We start from the raw sequence: 12,213 nt of genomic DNA, 5'->3' as shown, positions 1-12,213 counted from the left end.
CATAAAGATTGTGTTGAATCTATAGAACATTTTGGGTATTATTCTCATTTTAGCAACATTGTTTTCTGATCTACTGAACACGAGATAGCTTTCTATTCATTTACATCTTTAGTTTCTTTCAACAATATTTTTTTTTTAGTTTTTGGTCTCTAAGTTTTGTATTTACTTTGTTGAAATTATTACTAAACATTTTCTTCTTTTTGACTCTATTCTAAATGGAATTGCTTATTTGATTGCACTTTCAGATTGTTCATTGTGTGTATAAAAATACAATAGATTTCTGTGTATTGATTTTGTATCCTGCAACCCTTCTGAACTTCTTTATTAGTTCTAATAGGTTTTTTTTATTAAAGATTTTATTTATTTATTCGACAGAGAGAGAGGCAGCCAGCGAGAGAGGGAACACAGGCAGGGGGAGTGGGAGAGGAAGAAGCAGGCTCCCAGTGGATAAGCCTGATGTGGGGCTCAATCCNAGAGGGAACACAGGCAGGGGGAGTGGGAGAGGAAGAAGCAGGCTCCCAGCGGATAAGCCTGATGTGGGGCTCAATCCCGATCACACCCTGAGCTGAAGGCAGACGCTTAATGACTGAGCCACCCAGGCGCCCCCAGTTCTAATAGTTTTTTAGTTGATTCTTCAAGATTTTCTACATACAAGGTTATGTAATCTTTTTTTAAAAGATTTTATTTATTTATTCGACAGATAGAGACAGCCAGTGAGAGAGGGAACACAAGCAGGGGGAGTGGGAGAGGAAGAAGCAGGCTCATAGCGGAGGAGCCTGATGTGGGGCTCGATCCCATAACACCGGGATCATGCCCTGAGCCGAAGGCAGACACTTAACCGCTGTGCCACCCAGACGCCCCAGGTTATGTAATCTTTAAATAGAGATAGTTTTACTTTTTTTCTCGATCCCATAACACCGGGATCATGCCCTGAGCCGAAGGCAGACGCTTAACCGCTGTGCCACCCAGACGCCCCAGGTTATGTAATCTTTAAATAGAGATAGTTTTACTTTTTTTTCCCCAATCCGGATGGCTTACATTTCATTTTCTTTCACATTGGTGTCTTTTTGGAATATGAAAAAACTCATTTAGAACTTGCCCATCTCATACCAGGCTTGTGAGACTCAGAGTCCACATGTACTTTCACATTCTCTTCTCCAACATACCCAATTCCACATTCGTTTCTTCATATCCTGCAGTACGATGTGTTCTGGCTATTTACCACCCCGCCCCTACTCCCAGTCCAGTTTTATTTGTCTGTCCATCTGTCATTACACACAGCTGCTCAGCCTCCGCTTCTGGTGATGTCTGTGTCATGTTGGCACTGGTCTTGTAATTATCTCATTTTCGTGATTTGAACTCTTAGAAAACATGATAATATTCACAGTGTTAAAAATTTTACTAGCAATATCTTGAAACACAGCACACCAGTTGCATAGGTAAAACCAAAGGCAGGCCATTAACACTTGTGATTACAATGCAGTTATGCTGGATACTTAAATCACATCAAGTGGAGTGAATCACGGTAATAGATGACCCATTATTGGGACTTACTGTGAACTGCAAGTCATGGAAAACTGATAGCAACTATGGAAGGTAGATCACGTATCTGTGCGTATCCATTTGTCATTAGAAATAGTTTTGCTTTCAGCTCCTCTTTTGGGGGGCCACTGTACAGATTTTGTCCTTTCCCCTCAAACTTCCATATCCATTGCTGAGAAGTGGGACTTTCTGCACCCTGGGATGGGTTTGCTGGGATATGGGACTTACAGTACTAAAGGCGGGATGGTCCTGGAGAAACCACAACAATTGGTCACCCTAATTCTGCTCCTCTGCAGGTTGGGGTTCTTCACATTGTAACCTGGATGCAATGCACCTTCCTGGGGCCTCCCAGCTGAAGGAGCCCATCTTGTGACTGCTGGTTTGCTGTTTAACTTGTTTTAGGACAAAACCATGAGACTATGGAATATTGAAGAAATTGACCAAATTCCTTTGGTAATCGAGTACAAAAAGGCCCTGGGCTTAAAGGTGAAACAGGTTGGTACTGGGTAATATTAAGCTCAATGAAGGCTTTCATTAGTTTCCTCCACAAATGAATTTATTCTTTGAACCAACATTTATTGGGCAACTGGGGATAAAAGTACGAACAAACAGACTGAAATTCTTGCCCTGAGGGAACTTGTGTTCTAAAAGGGGAGACTATGAATAAAGAAGAAAAATATGTCGTATGTCACATGGTGATAAATAACATGGAGAAAAATAACAGAGGGAAGGGGAATGGGTGGGAATGCTGGCAACACTTTATTAATTTGAGAGAGAGAGTGTGCAGGTGGGGGGAGGGGAAGAGGGAGAGAGAGAATCCTCAAGCAGAGTCCCTGCTGAGTGGGTAGCTGAACGTGGGGCTCGATCCCAGGACACTGAGAACATGACCTCAGCAGAAATCAAGAGTCAGCCACTCAACCCACTGAGCCACTCAGGTGCCCCTGCTGGTCACACTTTAAAGGGTGGCCAGGATAGGTCTCACTGAGAAGGTTAACATCTGTTAAAGACCTGAGGTGGTGAGGGAGTGAGCTGTGCAGATGTTTAGGGGAAGGACTTCCCAGCAGCAGGAAGAGCCAGTTGGAGACTCTGAGGCAGGAGGGAGCCTGGGGTGTTTGAGGAGTGAAACGAGTCTGAGGAGCATGACCAGGCACACAGCTGGACATGGCACTGGCCTCCTATGCTTCAGCAGCAGACCCCTTGGCCAGGCCCCCAGGGCCTTCCCATGGAAGGGGCTTAGGTCCCTGTTTTTCTCTAGTGGAGGATGGTGGTGGTAGGGTGGGCACATCTGCTTCATCAGGTGTCACCAAGGCTGGCCACAGAGTCTATCACTGGGTACTGGAGGCCAATCCCTATGAGAGCCTAGCAGTATAGACACTTGGCTACACCTTGAGAGGCTTGAGGAGTCTATGCTGGGTCCTCTGAGTCCTCCTTCCCTGGAACCACCTACGTTCATCTCCTCTTGGAAGGCCCAGCTGGGAGTCACTGCTGGGAATGGCTAATTTGGAACAGCACTGCAGGGCAGGGAGATGAGGGGTGGGACCAACATGGACCTTGTCTTTGTGGCCAGCTGGTCCTCATGGCCTGTGTAGCCATGTTGGCCCTTTGGCCCTAGAAGCTGACTAGCGACAGAGCAGTGCTTGCCTGTGTCCTCTACCTTGCCACCTGGGACAGGGCCCCCAGGAGCTGCCTCCTCTGAGCCCTGCCGTTCTGCGGTTGGGCCACGGGAAATTATGCTGTAGAGTAAGGTAGGTAAAGGACAAAATTTCTTTCTTGCAAAACAAAGAAAAGAAAGAGATGTACTCGAGGCTGTTCCAAAGATGAGCCCTCTGTGTTTGTCTTGCTCAAAATCAAAGTAAGAAACCTCAGAAGCCAGATTTCCCAGAGGGCCTGCCCTGGGTGGGGTGTGGCTGCCTTTCCCGCAGGCCTTAGTGCCCTGACTGGGCAAAGGTGGCAAAGCACAGAGGCTTGGCATGCCAGGGTAGGGGCATGCCGTCTTGCAGAGGGATGGTGCCGTGGCAGCTGTGCTCTGCAAAGGGCAGAAGATGGGGTAGATACCCACCCTCTGTCCTCTCCACTGTCAAGCAGCTTGCCACGCCTGCCCCCAGGATTCTGAGAGCAGGGATGAGCTGGTAGCAGCTGCATAGCTTCTGTGGGGGAAGAGAGGGAGAAGCCTGTGTGCCTTCTCTCTCAGCGGCCTGCAATTTCCACTCTTGTGGGGTCAGAGACCACAGAGAGGAGAGGCAGCTCTTGCCTTGGCCCAGCCAGAGGGGGTTGGATCTGGTGGGAGAATTCTACCTGGATGCCTTGGTCCCCTCTGATCAGCACTACCTTTTGCTCTTTTTATTCATGTCAGTGTGAAGTATGTGACAGGCCTTTCTCCATCTACGAAAGTGACATCTTTTCTGAAACAGTCACCAAATGTGTGTTCTGCCGGATGGATGCAAAAGACTCGTCCACAGAGGCCTCCTCATCGTCAGGAGGAGAAGACTCACCGTCACGGGAGTACAGCCTGGGCACAGATGACGGATGGCCATTGGGCCTGTTGACTGACTTGAGCACAGGTCACCTGTGACACAGGTTTTGGGGCTCTGAAGGAACCTTTCTCTAAGGCCCGAACCTGGCTGGGCGGGCGTGTCAGACTGGGGCAGGGTCACGGCCTCAGCTCCACAGCACCCTGGGGATCAAACACTGTTTTTAGTTTTCATGCAGAATAAATCTGGATTCCTTTAGAGAACAAGTGTGCATGTGAATTCTAGAAGCATTTTTGCTACTTCTTAGCTTTCTGTCTTGGTGTTCATTCTGTCTCCTTTTCAGATCACATTCTGGACTCTGGTGTTGCCCTGTGAGGCAGCCAGGGCAGCACCCGCAGCCTGAGGAAAGCTTTGTCAAATGAATAGGAAGATGTGTGAGGACCCCTCTGTGGAGGAGGCTGTCTATATGGCAAGGCACTGCGTGTCTCTCCCTGGCTAATGTTCCCAGATGGCCATCGACCCAGGCCCGAGGATGGTCTGGTTAGGCAGGTGGGTGGAGGGCACTGCCATCACAGAATGTTTCATGCTCTCCACCCCAGACTTCTCCATTTCCGGAATGCCCAGGCAGACGTACAGCCCTCTTCCTGCTTCCAGAGCACACCACACACTCCATAAATCAGTTACTTCAGAAGGCACAAAGGCTTCAGTTACCAGACAGGACGGGCTCCCGTTCCCATCTGGTACGGCTCACATGATTTCTGTCAATCATGAGTATGCCCCTTGGTTTGTTCTAAAAACTTAATTGCAGACCTGATTTGTTTCATGTCAATTGACTAGCATCAATAACTCTGCCCCGGAGCACCATAAGCCGGTAGTCATTATTTGGGCAGGTCCCGGGCTCGGTGCTGCCCTCCTCAGCCATAACCCCGGTGACTGGTCAGACTGGAGGGGGCAGTTCAGGATGTCTGCATTTATTCACATCAATGATGTTTGAACTTGTCAGAGCTCTACGCTGCGTCCTCTGCGCCTGGGCTGTCTTTCAAAGAGAAGTCCTATGGCTAAACGGTTCTCCCTGCCCCCACTGTGGGGCACGGCCCGGCTGCGGGTGCCAACAGTGCCCCACTGATAGGCACACAGGTTGTTTCTCGGGTTTTGCTATTACAGGTAATAGCGGAGCGACTCTTCCCGTGCCCACATATTTGCAGAGACTTACATTGCTGTGGATCCCGGGTTACCAGTGTTGGGTTTTTCTGTTGCTCACAGGCCCTCTAACAAGTATTGGGACAAGGTGGCTGCCGTGTCCGGGAGAGGAGACCCACAAGCAGCAGGCAGGAAGTCTGGGTGGGGAGGGCCCCGCTTGCTCCGGAGCGCAAACCTTCCCCGCTCGAAGCTCCTGATCGCTGAGGGCCAGCTCAGGCGCCCGCGGTGCCCCGGCCTCGCCCCCAGCTCAGGGTGGGCGGGAAAAGCTGCACAACGGAAAGTCCGGTCTCGCCAGGAGGCCGGAGGCGCCCCCAGGGCGGGAAGGCCGCCGACCCCGAGCGCGGCCCCGGAGCGCCGCCGCATCCCGGGCCGAGGACGCCGGTGCGACGGCTGCGCTGCGCGCTCACCGCGGAGCCACCGCGGGGTGTGCGCCCCGACAGGACACTCGGGGCTCGGCCTCGCCGGACGGCCTGAGGGGCTTCCTGCACCAGGTCTGGAGAGCAGAAGGCCCAAACACCGGGCCATCGTGGCTCCGCGCCTGGGGGCCGACACCATAGAGACCGGGAAGACCAGCCCGCCGGCGTCTCGCACACCACCAGCTCCCGGAATTTCCGGCTTTCGTATACAGCTCCTTCACTTCAGCCGCGCGCGTGAGCCGAGCCGGACACCACGCATGCGCCTGCTGCCGACAAAACTCGTGCGCATGCGCACGGCCGATGGAATAAATGGTGATGGGGAGCAGATTCTCGCGGTGTTCCTGCAGGCGGCGCCGTGGCTTAGTTGGTTAAAGCGCCTGTCTAGTAAACAGGAGATCCTGGGTTCGAATCCCAGCGGTGCCTCAACCGAGCGTCCCGGCTCTCTTTTTACCCGTGCACAATTTTGCTCTGCTTTCCTACCCGGCCCCTCCTCACCTTGGGTCTCTGAGGATGAGCCTGAGAAGCCAGTTTAATCGGCCCTCTGCCGCGGCCTTACCTCGGGTCTCCGGGTCTCCGCCGGCTGTGGCGTCCGCGGCCGGGGCGGGCGAGAACAAGCGTTCCCCTGTGCTGCGTTGGGCTATTCCTCTTCCGAGCTCCTCTCCCGGACCTGCCGGCGGAGCCCCCTTTCGTGCTGTGCGATCGCTGTCACCCATTTCACAGACGCCCCTGGCGAGGTCCAAGTTGAATCCGGCCAGCGTGCCCTTGGGGCTTCCGGAAGGATGAAAACTCCGGGAAGGGGGCGGTCACTTGGCGAGTTAGAGCCGGTATCTCCAGGCGGCCAGGAGGGAGGCAGACCCCTGAGGCCTGGGGCTCTAGCTGCTGCACAAACACGGGGCTGGGGGCCTGACCCAGAGCAATTGCACTGGAGTCCCTGGGGGTGCAGGGAGGCATTGGAATTTTGAACAGTTACCCAGGTCGGACTCAACAAAATTCATCTCAGAAGCAACAGGACAGTCCCAAGGAGCCGTAGAGATGGCTGTTAGGGCATCAGCCTGTGTTCCTAAGAGTCGGATTCACCTCCTGCATGCAGCAGACGACTTTGAAGCCATCGGATTGGGTGAGCACCCTTAGGCAGTGAGCAAAGCCAGAAAAGAGAAACAGGGTTAGGGTTGAGTCTACCCCTCCCATTCTTTAAAAATGCCGTGCTATTTCTGCCGCAGGGCCTTTGTACTTTCTGTGTCCTGTGCTTGCAATGCTGTTTCCTGGGCCCTTCACAGGAATAATGGGTCTTCCTCATTTTCTGCCCTCCATTAAGGGTATCACCTCCTTGGGAGGCCTCCCCTCACCATTCTCTGTATAGGAGTCCTTGCCTCCCCCAGGCCAGCCTCCAGTACATTATACTGATTATTTCCTTTAATAGCCTTTTCATAGTCTCAACTTGTCTTATTTGTCTATTGTCTTTCTCCTCAAATAAAATTAAGCCCTAATGCACTGGGTGGGGGGGCGCATATGCCTATGTGACCATATTACCTCTGTGCCCCCAGCACCTAATGGTGCTTGAAACATGGTAGGCATTTGTGGACACATGACTTTTAAAAATTGGTAGGTTGCCTTTTAGTTTTGTTGATTGTTTCCTTTGCTGTGCAACAGCTAACAGGCACGTGAAAAAATGCTCACCCTCACTCAGCATCAGGGAAATACAACTCAAACCACAGTGAGATACCACCTCACACTGGTCAGAATGGCTAAAATTAACAACTCAGGAAAAAACAGATGTTGGCGAGGATGCTGAGAAAGGGGAACCCCCTTACACTCTTGGTGGGAATGCAAACTGGTGCAGCCACTCAGGGAAACAGTATGGAGGTTCCCCAAAAAGTTAAAAATAGAACTACCCTACACCCAGCAATTATACTACTAGGTATTTATCCAAAGGATACAAAAATAGTGATTTGAAGGGGCACCCGCACCCCAATGTTTATAGCAGCAATGTTCACAATAGCCAAACTATGGAAAGAGCCAGATGTCCATCAACAGATGAATAAAGAAGATGTGCTATATACATATTATATATAATATAATATATATATAACAAGATATCTATAATGGAATATTACTCAGCCATCAAAAATGGCTTGCCATTTACAATGATGTGGATGGAACCAGAGGGTATTACGCTAAGTGAAATAAGTCAGTCAGAGAAAGACAAATACCATATGATTTCACTCATATATGGAATTTAAGAAACAAAACAGATGAACCTAGGGGAAGGGAAGGAAAAACAAAATGAGATAAAAAACAGAGAGTGAGGCAAACCATAAGAGACTCTTAACTCTAGGGAACAAACTGAGGGTTGCTGGAGGGGAGATGGGTGGGGGGATGGCGTAACTGCGTGATGGGCATTAAGGAGAGCACTTGTTGCAATGAGCACTGGGTGTTATCCGCAACTGCTGAATCACTAAATTCTACCCCTGAAACTAAGAATGCACTATATGTTAACTAAATTGCATTTAAATAAAAAATATAAAAAATAAAGAATTTCAAAAATGAATAAAAAATATATTAAAGTTTTAACCAAAAAAAGAGTGCAAAGAGACCTCAAGGTGAAAAAGATTGTTAAACCACCATTTTAATGCAAAAGCTTTTGGGGCCTCAAAGGGTTTTAATAGAGACAGGATAAGTGAGAGTGTTGGGGGGTGTTTGGGGTTGCAAGGATTTCCCCTCAATGGGACAGCTTCTCTGAATTATGGTGACAGCTCCATTTTCATTGGTTGGTGACTCCTTTGATAATGTTGAGTGAATGATCTTGATTAGATCACAGAACTATGATTTAAATAAAGTTTTAAAATTATACAATCATACTAGTAAATTCTTACGATGAAAATTCAAATAAGAAATAGACTGAAATTATACGAGAAGCCATGTCATGTAATGGGTAAGAACACAGACTCCAGAACCAGGCTGCTTTGCCATGTGCAGGCTGTGTGTATTTGCTGCCAATGATAAACATGGAGCACGTTTCTCAGCCTCTCTGTGACTCAGTTTCTGCACATGTAAAACGGATATAATAATCATAAAGACATTGTTTTGATGCAGGCTGGCTAGGTCTGAGGACGCAGAGAGGGTCCCGCAGGACCAGCCAAGAGGTTCCTTCGGCTTTTCGCAGACAAATGTTTCTAGACTGTATACAATCTCATTATTGAGCTAAGAATTGATTCTAGATCAACAGCATTTCAAAATGGGATTGGAGGTAAACAAACGAAGAGGCCGGCTGTTATGCTTAGTATGGTCTTTATTCCTTACCTTCTAAAACGAACAAATGTGTAGCCAGTGAGTGGTAACCTATTAGCCACATACACATGTACAATGTCTCCCGGTAATTTTGAGATAATGCCGAATTTTATATTTGCAACCAACCTCAATGATATGGCATTTGTATTTTATTGTCACATCTTTTCTTCTGTGGCAGCTTGCAGAACCCAAGCCCCGTGGGAAGGGCCGGACGCCAGGCTCCTCTTGGCGGGGGGACAGGTGACCTGCCGCGAACGCTCAGTTTCGGGCTCTGCGGTTGGTGCATGGGCACGCGTACTCCTCAGGATTCCTCCAGCTGAAGGAAAAAGAGACCTTTACTGGCTCCTGACACTGGGAAGTTCAAGGGTGGTGCTGGCTTCCGGTTGGGGGGGGGCTCCACAGTGTCCAGCAATGTTTTCAGGACCTATTAGCTCATTCTCCAGCCCCTGGCTCTGCTTCCCTTGCGATTGCCTCCGGATCAGGTGGTCCCACTGCCCCGGCGGCTCAGGGTGGAAAGCTTCCCCAGGGCTCCGAAATCTTGGGCTGAGTCTTGAGAGCAGAGTTCTTCCTTGACTGTGTTCTCTGAGATCAGGGGAAGGAATATAAAATGTGCAGTGATTGGCTCAGGCCATGCAGGCAGGTCCCTGAGACGTGGTTGGGGGGAGCTGGCCAGCTCCACTTACCCCCTGGGCTGAGCCCTCGGGGTGTTGAGGGCCCAGAGGTAACTAGAGATGCCCTTACCAGGAAGGAGGGAGGGTGGATGGAGCTCACAGTGTCCTCTCATGGTCCTGGGGACACAGCATCTGCTCCCGAATGACTTCACAGAGCTTCCGAAGGGACCCTTGAAAATCCCCTCGACTGCTGAGGGAAGAAAGTAGAGGAAGAAAGATACGTGCCATGTGATCGTATTTATTGTGCTTAAAAAACCCACAAATGTTGTGTTTTCTATGGGTAAACACATAAGTATGTAAAAAAAAAACCTATGTTAAATTCATTTTAGTGGTTACTTCTAGAAAGGTAAGGAGGAGACTGGGATGAGGTGTCAAGAGGACTTTGACTTTATATATACTGGACAAATTTTAAAATTTAAAAATAGTTGACATATAATAAAATTCACCTTCTGTGTCTGTGTAGTTTCGAGTTTTGACAAATGCATAAAGTCATGTAACCACCGCCACAATCATGATAAAGAAGCTTCATCAGTTCCCAAAATCCCTTGTACTTAACCCCTTAGGAGTTAACGCTTCCAAAATCCCAGCCTCTGGAAACCACTGGGGTACTGTCCATCACAGGTTTGTCTGTCGAGAGTGTCACAGATGGGCTCATACAGTGTGTACCCTTTTGAGTCTGGGTTCTTTCATCCGTTTTGAGATTCATCCATGTTGTGTGTATTGGTAGTTTCTTGTTTTCTGCTGGGTAATATTCCACTTTGGAGTGTACCACAGTTTATCTTGTTGAAGGAGATTTGGGTTATTTCCAGTTTGGGCCATTATGAATAAAAAGCTATAAATATTCAAATACAGATATGTGTATACCTAAATTTTCATTTCTCCAGGGTAAATACCTACACGTGGGATAGCTGAATCATAGGGTGAGAAACTATGAGAAACTGCACACTGTTTTCCATAATGCCACATCAGCAATTCCGAGAATTCAAGTTGCCCTGCCACTTCGCCATTCACCGGCATTTGGTATCGCCATTATTTTTGTTTTAGCCATTCTAATAAGTGTGTACTGGTTTCTATTTGTGTTTTTATTTTTTTAAAGATTTTATTTATTTGTTTACTTGATGGGGGAGGAGAGAGAGAGAGAGCACAAGGAAGGGGAGCAGCAGAGGGAGAGGGAGAAGCAGGCTCCCCGCTGAGCAGGGAGCCCAACATGGGGCTGGATCCCAGGACCCTGGGATCATGACCCGAGCGAAAGGCAGATGCTTAACCAACTGAGCCACCCAGGCACCCCACTCTGTTTGTGTTTTTAAAGAGACTTTTTATTTTGAAATAATCTTAGACTTGCAGAGAGTTGCAAAAATAGTACGGAGAGTTCCTATGTCCTCTTTACTCAGCGCCAGTGATATTAACATATTACATAATCATGGTATGTTTATCAAAATGACATTAACATTGGTTAACTAAATTCCAGACTTTTATTCACTAATGTCCACTTTTGGTTCTGGCATCCAATCCAGGATCCCACATTGCACGTAGCCTTCGTGTCTCCTTAGTCTCCTCTGACATGTGATTGCTTCTCAGTCTTCATTGACTTCGTCTTTCATGATTTTGACACTTTTCAAGAGTACTGGTCAGGTATTTTGTGGAATGTCCCTCAATTTAGATTTGTCTGATGTTTTCTCGTAATTAGGCTGGGGGAGCATGTCATTCAGGTTGGTTGGTTGATTTGTTTTTTTTAGCACTATATTATTTTCTGGCTTTCCCAGCTCATCTGTGTATTCTCTGTCCCGGTCCTAGAATCAGCCTCTTCTCCCCAAATCCCTGGTTCCTTATATGAGAGAAGAGCATTTAGAAATCAAGATCTGGGTGCTGGGAGTGATTTCTGCTACTGGAGTGTCACTGCTTCTAGGCTCTCTCAGTGAGCTAGAGAATTCTTTTTTTTTAAAGACTTTATTTGTTTATTTAAGAGACAAAGCATGAATGGGGTCGGGGGAGATGGGGCAGGGCAGAGGGAAAAACAGGCTCCCCACAGAGCAAGGAGCCCAATGCAGGGCTCGATCCCAGGACCCCGGGGATCACAACCTGATCTGAAGGCAGAGGCTTAACCAACTGAGCCACCCAGGGGCCCCGAGCTAGAGAATTCTATGTATGTATTCTAAACATGCAAATACACATATCTCTATTTCTGTCTGTGTACATACTTTAGCAAATGAGTTCATACTGATATTTTTTTTTTCAAGATTTTATTTATTTATTTGAGAGAGAGAGTGAGAGAGAGAGAGCATGAGGGGGAGAGGGTCAGAGGGAGAAGCAGACTCCCTGCTGAGCAGGGAGCCCGATGCAGGATTCGATCCAGGGGTACAGGATCATGACCTGGGCCAAAGGCAGTCACTTAACCAACTGAGTCACCCAGGCGCCCCATACTGTTATTTCTGACTCCAATCCAGCACCATGGTGTTCATTCTGGCATTGCCCCCCGCCCCGCTTTTTTTTTTTTTTCTTTTGTAACTTCTTTCTCAGTCAGTGAAAAACCTCTTATTATCTCCAATATCACTTATCTACTTATTTGTTCAGCTTTATTGTACATGTAAAATAGCTTTGGAATTCGTAGCCTGGATCTGTTTGAGA

The 12,213-nt window shown here is 48.3% G+C and overlaps 2 protein-coding genes and 1 non-coding gene across 3 annotated transcripts in view; all 3 read left to right on the top strand.

Annotated features, from left to right (window-relative positions):
• The window catches only part of WDR88 (WD repeat domain 88), a 40,092-nt gene extending 34,405 nt beyond the window's left edge, over positions 1 to 5,687 (top strand). The window contains exons 10-12 of the mRNA XM_034639022.1: positions 1,945 to 2,037; positions 3,896 to 4,103; positions 5,509 to 5,687. Coding sequence (XP_034494913.1) covers positions 1,945 to 2,037; positions 3,896 to 4,103; positions 5,509 to 5,687 — 480 coding nt within the window. The remainder of the gene's footprint in view (positions 1 to 1,944; positions 2,038 to 3,895; positions 4,104 to 5,508) is intronic.
• Positions 5,688 to 5,978: 291 nt separating this feature from the next.
• Positions 5,979 to 6,052, top strand: TRNAT-AGU. The gene has a single exon. It is a non-coding gene; the product is annotated as a tRNA-Thr (tRNA).
• A 594-nt stretch (positions 6,053 to 6,646) lies between these two features.
• The window catches only part of LRP3 (LDL receptor related protein 3), a 30,715-nt gene continuing 25,148 nt past the window's right edge, over positions 6,647 to 12,213 (top strand). The window contains exon 1 of the mRNA XM_011216655.3: positions 6,647 to 6,746. Coding sequence (XP_011214957.3) covers positions 6,662 to 6,746 — 85 coding nt within the window. The 5' untranslated portion in view covers positions 6,647 to 6,661. The remainder of the gene's footprint in view (positions 6,747 to 12,213) is intronic.

The sequence above is a fragment of the Ailuropoda melanoleuca genome, chromosome 12 (assembly GCF_002007445.2).
Source record: "Ailuropoda melanoleuca isolate Jingjing chromosome 12, ASM200744v2, whole genome shotgun sequence".
Classification (NCBI taxonomy): domain Eukaryota; kingdom Metazoa; phylum Chordata; class Mammalia; order Carnivora; family Ursidae; genus Ailuropoda; species Ailuropoda melanoleuca.
The sequence above is the reverse complement of the archived record's forward strand: the minus strand, read 5'-3'. Positions and strand labels throughout refer to the sequence as shown.